This window comes from Myotis brandtii, unplaced genomic scaffold (genome assembly GCF_000412655.1).
Source record: "Myotis brandtii unplaced genomic scaffold, ASM41265v1 scaffold1816, whole genome shotgun sequence".
Lineage (NCBI taxonomy): Eukaryota > Metazoa > Chordata > Mammalia > Chiroptera > Vespertilionidae > Myotis > Myotis brandtii.
Genome location: NW_005356736.1, coordinates 266595 through 275134, shown reverse-complemented (window position 1 = coordinate 275134; position 8540 = coordinate 266595). Strand labels below are relative to the sequence as shown.

Sequence of the window (8540 nt, the reverse complement as noted above, 5' to 3'; positions counted from 1 at the left end):
ATTAAAATAAAATATAAAAATGGGCAAATGACCTGAATAGACACTTCTCCAAAATGGACATATAGATAGCCAATAGAAATGAAAAAATGCTCAAGGTCACTAATCATCAGGGAAATGCAAATTAAAACTACAATGAGGTATTAACTCTCACTTGTCAAAATGGCCACTATCAATAAATCAAGAAACAACAAGTGCTGGTGAGGACTAAAACAAAGGGTACCCTAGTGCACTGTTGGTGGAAATGCAGACTGGTGTATCCACTGTGGAAAACAGTATAAAGTTTGCTCAGAAAATTTAAAATGGAACTGCCTTTTGACCCAGCAATCACACTTTTGGGTATATAATTCTAAGAATCTCGAAACACCAATCAGAAAGAACATATGCAACCCTATGTTCACAGCAGCATTATTTACAATAGTCAAGATCTGGAAACAGCCCAAGTGCCCATCAGTACATGATTGGATAAAAAGCTGTGGTGCAATTACACAATGTAATACTACACAGCTGTAAAAGTAAGGAACTATTAATCTTTGTGAGAGCATGAATGGACCTGGAGATTATTATGGTAAGTGAAATATGACAGTCAGAGAATGAGAAATATCATATGACCTCACTTATTTGCAGAATCTAATAAATAAAATAAACTGACAAACAAAATAGAGCCAGAGGCATGGACATTTGGAACAGACTGACAAATGTCAGAGAGATGGGATGTGGAGGGGACTGATAAAGGAAGGTGAAGGGAGTAGCAAAGAATCTATCTGCATACCCACGGACACAGACAATAGTGTGGTGAGGGCCAAGAGAAGGGGGGTGGGTGGGAGCTGGGTGGAGGTAGGCAAAGGGGGTGGAATGGGAACATCTGCAATAGTGTCAATAATAAAAATTTTAAATAAAATAATGTAGGCAGAAAAAAAGCTGTGGTACATTTTTTACAATGGAATATTACTCAGCCATAAAAAATGAATTAAATCTTACATTTTGTAACAGCATGGATAGACCTGGAGGGTATTATGCTAAGTGAAACAAGTCAGTCAAAGAACGAAAAATACCAAATGATTTCCCTTACATGTGCAATCTAAAGAACAATATACACTAACAAACAAAATAGAAACAGATTCATAGACATAGAGAACAGACTTTTGGCTGCCAGGGGGATGGGCTTTGGGGGGCTGAGTGGAAAAGATGAAGTGATTGAGAAGTATAGATTGGTAGTTACAGAATAAATAGTCATGGGGATGTAAAGTACAGCATAGGGAATAGAGTAAATAATATTGTAATTATGTATGGTGCCAGGTGGATACTAGACTTACTGGGGTTTACTTCTTAAGTTACATTAATGTCTAAGCACTATGTTGTACACCTGTAATACAAAATAATATTGAATGTGAACTGTAGCTGAGAAATATAAAAAAAGAAATACATCTTTTGCAACAGGTACATGTGCCAACTTATCAACAATATAGACACAATAAATAAAAATAATAATTTAAAAAACCCTGATAGCCCAGCAGCAGAAGCTGATTTCAGCAAAATGATTTTAAGGGAGGGCTATGTTACAGACTCTTCCCTAAAGCAGAGTTCCTAATGTTATCCTCCCCATGGCTTTCCACCTTATGGTAAGTCTGTGATAGCCCAATTACTGATCTATGTGTTCCTGTTTACAGAGCACATAAGAGACCCTAGGCTTGTTTTAAAAATTAAAAATAAAAACAACTTATTTTTAAAAAGTTGAAATAGTTTGAGATTTCCAGAAAAGTTTCAAGAATAGTACAAAGAGTTTCCATATACCCTTCAACCACTGTCCCCTTATATTAACCATCATATATAACTATAGAATTTATCAAAACTAAAAAATTCACCTTGGAACAACATTATTAACCAAAGCACAGAACTTACTTGGATTTCACAAGTTTTTCCACTAATGGCATTTTTTTTTCTATTCCAGTATCTGTTTCAGGATCCCACTGCATTTAGTTGTCATGTCTCCTTAGTCTCTGAATCTGTGACAGCTTCTGTCTTTCTTTGTTTAAAAAGTGTCACATTGACACTTTTGAAATGTGTGTCAGTTTTTTTGTAGAATGCCCCTCAATTTGATTTTGTCTGACGTCTTCTCATGATTAGATTGAGGTTATGTATTATTCTGAAGGATGTCACAGAGGTGCTGTGCAGTATATCGAGAGTACATGATGCCAATACACCTTATTTCTGGTGATATTAACCCTGATCATTTGGTTAAATCACCAACACAGGTCATACTGAAGGCCTAAAATGATAATTTCCCTTTAAAGTAAGAACCCTAAAGGAAAGAAAGGCACATGTACACATACTTGAAGTTTGGTGATGATTTCCTGTTTTGTGACCTCCACCAACTGATTATCTTCTACTGCAAAGGCTGGGAAGGATATAACTGAAAGCAGACTAGCGTCAACCTCTTTGGATGTTGAAGCCCGGGGAAGTATTGAATTAAGGATAGACTAAGAGAAAGGAAATCAAATGTGGCATATTAGTGAATAACTCAAGGTTGTAAAACTAACAAATTTAGTTTCCAAAGATTTATATAGAAGAGCAACATTCAGAAGAAAATCTAAACATCATTCAATAGTGAGAGCTTTAAAAACTAGCTATTTCTGTGCATTATCCCTTGTTTCAATACTGCTCTCAATGTTTTCCAATCCTGATTGTTAAGCAACTGTAAATGGATACAGAGTACTCTTAACATCATTATCCCACCCACAATCCTGTTGCTCTATTAGCAACTATTTAAGCATAAAGATAAGAGAAAATGTAGCTGCTGAAAGCAGGAAATGGAAGGCTCAGCTCATATATCCTTGGTATTTATCTTTTCCATGAAAATTTTTATAATTAGAAGATGAATTCATATTTACTATAACACTATGGATGTCTAATCAGGGTTTAAAGAAGAGAAGAAAAATCATTTTGCCAATGAGAAGAACCTTAATCTTTCAATACAAAGAGTAATCCTAACCAAAACTAAATATATGCATTTATCATTTAAACCAGGGGTGGGGAACATCTGGGCCATGGGCCATATAAGGCCCATTAAATCATTTGGTCTGGCCCTACCAAGGCATTAGAGGTGAGTTAATTAAATGTTTGACCAAATATAGCAGGCTAATTTTTAAGTTGATAATTTTGTATGGCCCATGAATGATGTTATAAATATCCAAATGGCCCTTGTTCCTTACCCCTTATTTAAACAGTGTAAACTCCAAACAGTTAACCCTAGAGCCAACCTGGGACAAGGGAATGTTTCAGAGCCACTATCAACACTCAACATAAGTCACCCCCCGCCTTGCTCTCTTGTTATATTTAGAAAAGGAGATACTCAGGTGTATAGTCCATAGGTTTGATATGACAATAGTGAGGAATTCTATATGCTATGATGTGATCCCTTTATAACCATGGATGAGAGAACAGGACTATTATCTATGTTATAGCTAATGCTATATCAGGCTTATTATAATATAGGATGTCTGATATTTTTTGGCACATAGTAATAAATAAGATTATCTATTCTCTTTATTCTATAGTCCACACTAAGTCTGAATCTGGGTAAGAATAAAATTTTCTATAATGTGGTCTATTATTTTCTTACCTGGCAGTGTTGTACTTCATCAGCAAGGACATGAATAACTGATTGGGGCCCACCTTTCACACCGAACAGATCCAGTTCATCTAATGCTTCTAGGGCTGCCTGTGAGGAACAAAGAAGGAAAGGTCAATTTCAGTATTAGATATATTTCTACTCCCTGTATCACATCAATGCACAGAATGTAATTTTGAATATGTTCAGAACATAAAATACAATAACAGTCTTTATTCTGAGGGGCCTCTGAGTTGTTCTTTGGCTTCCATATTATCCCAGATACAATTAAGATGAAGGTTGTAGCCATTCTTTCATGATAAAACCCTGCAATAAGTTCAATATAGGAAGAACATACCTCAATATAATAAACACCACATATGACAAACCCACAGCTAACATTATACTCAACAGTGAAAAACTGAAAGTTTCTTCTCTAAGTTCAGGAACAAGAAAAGGGTACCCACTCTTACCACTCTTACTCAACATAGTGCTAGTAGTTGTAGCCAGAGCAATTAGGCAAGAAAAAGAAATAAAATGCATCTGACTTGGAAAGGAAGTAAAACTGTCATTATTTACAGATGATACGATCTTATATAGAGAAAACCCTAAAGACTCAATCATCAAAAAACTAATAAATGAATACAATAAAGTTGAATCAGCATACAGAAATCAGGATGTTTTTGTACACTAACAACAAAACATCTGCAGAAGATAAAAAAGAAACCATCCCATTCACAATAGCATCAAATTCAATCAAATACTTAAGACTAAATCTAACCAAAGAGGTGAAGATCTGTAAATGAAAACTACAACATTTTGATGAAAGACATTGAAGACACGAAAAAATGGAAAGATATCCCATGTTCATGGGTTGGAAGAATTAATATTGTTAAAATGTCCATATTACCCAAAGCCATCTATAGATTCAATGGAATCCCTATCAAAGTTCCAATGAAATTTTAAAAAGAGATGCAAATTCTAAAATTTCTATAAAACCACAAAATACCTCAAATAGCCAAAGCAATCATGGAAAAGAAAAAACAAAGCTGAAAGCACCACATTTCCTAATTTCAAATTATACTGCAAAGATATAGTAATGAAATAGTATGGTATGATCATTAAAATAGACAAAGAGATCAATGGAACAGAATAGAGAGCTCAGAAATAAATTCCTGCATTTATGGTCAAATAATATTTGACAAGAGAGTCAAGAACTCAATGAGGAAAGAAAAGTGTTTTCAACTAATCAATAAATGGTGTTGGGAAAATAAGATAGCTGCTGGGACTGACCAGCAGACCCTGAACGACAGATGAATGATTACTCCAACACATGTTTCTGTGAAAGAGAGGGCTAAGGCACTACTTGGCTATCACCACCAAGTAGCCCTGTTCACTTGCCTCCTTTGGCTTTTATTATCATAACAGCTTGAACTAAAATTAACCTCTAGATACAATTAGCAAGGTAAGCATCCTTGAGAAAGTATATGCTTCTACAAGGTCGGGTTTTTAAAGATTAAACATTGAGATTCTAGCAAAACACCCTGTGGGATTGGACTTGTTTGGAAAAGTTAAGGTAGTGTCTGCTACCTTCAGCAAGGTCCCCTCAGAGGCCCCTGACCTTTCGGGAAATCCTCCTTACAGACATTCCAACCAAGTCCCGTGCTTCCCCACAGATAGCCACATGCAAAGCAATAAAATTGGATCCCGATCTTAGACTACTCATACAAATTAACTTAAAGAAGATTAAACATAAGACCTCATACCATAAAACTCCTAGAAGAAAACACAGGGAATAAGCTCCTTTACATTGACTTTTACAATGATTTTTTTAGATAACACCAAAAGCACAAGCAACTAAAGCAAAAATCAATAATTGGGACTACAACAAACTAAAAAGTTTCTGCACCACAAAAAACAAACAAAAAAATTTTTTTAAAAACCTGAAAGGCAACCTATGGAATGGCAGAAAATATTGGCAAAAACATATCTGATAAGAGGTTAACATCAAAAATATATAAAAACTCATATGACTAAAAACAGCAACAACAAAAAACCAATTTAATTAAAAATGGGTAGAGGAATTAAATTTTATCCAAAGAAGACATACAAATGGCCAATAGGTACATGAAAAATGCTCAACATCACTAATCAAACAGGTAAATGCAAATCAAAACCAAAATTCAATATCACGTCACAACTGTTAGTATGGCTATCATCAAAAAGACAAACAATAACAAGTGTTGGCCATGATGTAAAGAAGAGGGAAACTTGCACACTCTTGGTGAAAATGTAAATTGGTGCATCTGCTATATAGAGTCATATGGAGGCTTCTTTGAAAATAAAACTACTTGGAGACCACACCATCTTGAAGGGGAGAGTGGCTGTTATCAGAAACATATACATCCAGGGACCCTGCAACCATGGCACCCAGGGACCAATTACGAACCCAGGAACACCGGATCTCAAGCAGTGAGAATACATGGACTCATAGGAGCCCTGTTCCTCCTCACGGAAACAAGAGAAAGAGCTACATAACCAGACACCCAGAGAAGAGAGATCATGGGGAGACAAAGAAACAGACTGCAAATGAAAGAAAAGGAGGCATCACCAGAAAAGGAAGTAAACGAAAAGGAGGCAAGCAATATGTCAGAGAAAGAATTCAGAGAGATGGTCATAAGGTGGCGGAAAAGAATGGAAGACAAATTCAACAATATGTGTAAGAAACGACAGTAAATGAAGTAGAACCAAGAAGAAATGAAAAATGACATCACTGCTATAAAGAACTCAATGGAAAGCATCAACAGTAGACTATAAGAAGCAGAGGACCACATCAGTAAGCTAGAAGACAAGGTAGGAAAACATACCCAAAACAGAACAGCATCTAGAAAAAAAAAAAAATTAAAAAGCAGGAGGAGAGCCTGAGAGAACTTTGGGACAACACGAAATGAAACAACATCCGCATAATAGGGGTGGTAGAAGGAGAGGAAACTGAGCAAGGAATAGAAAACCTGTTTGAAGAAATAATGACAGAAAACTTCCCTGATATAGGGAAGAAAAACCTCACACAAATCCAAGAAGATCAGAGTCCCAAACAAAATGAATCCCAAAAGACTGACACTAAGGCACATTATAATTAAATTGGCAAACACCAACGACAAAGTAAGAATTTTAAAAGCGGCCAGAGAGAGACAGAAAGTTACCTACAAAGTACACCCCACCAGACTAGCGACTGATTTCTCAACAGAAACACATCAGGCAAGAAGGGAATGGAATGAAATCTGCAAAGTCATGCAAAGGAAGGGTCTAAATCCAAGAATACTGTACCCAGCAAGGCTATCAATCAAAATTGAAGGTGAAATCAGAAGTTTCACAGACAAAAAAGGACTAAGGAAGGTTATTACCACCAAACCAGCAATGCAAGAAATGCTAAAGGGTCTGCTGTAAAAAGAAGAAATAGGAACCGAAGAAGGAAGACAGGTGTAAAGAACAAAAATGGCAACAAACAAGTACCTATCAATAATAACTATAAATGTTAATGGCTTAAGTGCCCCAATTAAAAGACATAGGGTAGCTGAGTGGATAAGAAAACATGACCCAAATATCTGCTGTCTACAGGAAACCCACCTTAGGAAAAAGGACACATACAGACTGACAGTGAAGGGATGGAAAAAGATTTTGCAGGCGAATGGAAATGAAAAAAAAAGTTGGGGTAGCAATACTTATATTGGACAAATTAGATCTCAAAGTAAAGGACATAACAACAGATAAGGAAGGCCACTTCATAATACTAAAGGGAGCAATCCAACAAGAAAATATAACTCTGGTAAACATATACACACCCAATACAGGAGCACCCAAATACATAAAAAAAACTTTTGGAGGATAAACAAGATTGAGAAAGGACCCAAATAAATGAAATCAGAAATGGAATGGAATGAAATCTGCAAAGTCATGCAAAGGAAGGGTCTAAATCCAAGAATACTGTACCCAGCAAGGCTATCAATCAAAATTGAAGGTGAAATCAGAAGTTTCACAGACAAAAAAGGACTAAGGAAGGTTATTACCACCAAACCAGCAATGCAAGAAATGCTAAAGGGTCTGCTGTAAAAAGAAGAAATAGGAACCGAAGAAGGAAGACAGGTGTAAAGAACAAAAATGGCAACAAACAAGTACCTATCAATAATAACTATAAATGTTAATGGCTTAAGTGCCCCAATTAAAAGACATAGGGTAGCTGAGTGGATAAGAAAACATGACCCAAATATCTGCTGTCTACAGGAAACCCACCTTAGGAAAAAGGACACATACAGACTGACAGTGAAGGGATGGAAAAAGATTTTGCAGGCGAATGGAAATGAAAAAAAAAGTTGGGGTAGCAATACTTATATTGGACAAATTAGATCTCAAAGTAAAGGACATAACAACAGATAAGGAAGGCCACTTCATAATACTAAAGGGAGCAATCCAACAAGAAAATATAACTCTGGTAAACATATACACACCCAATACAGGAGCACCCAAATACATAAAAAAAACTTTTGGAGGATAAACAAGATTGAGAAAGGACCCAAATAAATGAAATCAGAAATGGAAGAGGTGAAATAACAACCGATCCCACAGAAATACAAACGATTATGAAAAAATACTATGAACAACTCTATTTCAACAAAATGGACAATCTAGATGAAATGGACATATTCTTAGAAAAATACAAGCTCCAAAATGCAGCCAAGAAGAATCAAAACACCTGAATAGGCCGATAACTACTGAAGAAACTGACACAGTGATCAAAAAATCTTCCAGCAAACAAAAGCCCTGGTCCGGACAGCTTTACAGGGGAGTTCTACCAAACATTCAAAGAAGAACTAAAACCTATCCTCCTCAGACTATTCCAAAAAATTCAAGAGGAAGGTACACTTCCAAGCTCTTT

General features: G+C 36.0%; 1 protein-coding gene across 1 annotated transcript in view; it reads right to left on the bottom strand.

Moving 5' to 3' along the window:
* Positions 1–1321: 1321 nt before the first annotated feature.
* LOC102244600 (phosphorylase b kinase regulatory subunit alpha, skeletal muscle isoform) overlaps positions 1322–8540 on the bottom strand; it is a 102481-nt gene continuing 95262 nt past the window's right edge. Inside the window, exons 8-10 of the mRNA XM_005863900.2 lie at positions 3620–3718; positions 2331–2477; positions 1322–1363 (exon numbers count right to left, since the gene is read on the bottom strand). Coding sequence (XP_005863962.2) covers positions 1337–1363; positions 2331–2477; positions 3620–3718 — 273 coding nt within the window. The 3' untranslated portion in view covers positions 1322–1336. The remainder of the gene's footprint in view (positions 1364–2330; positions 2478–3619; positions 3719–8540) is intronic.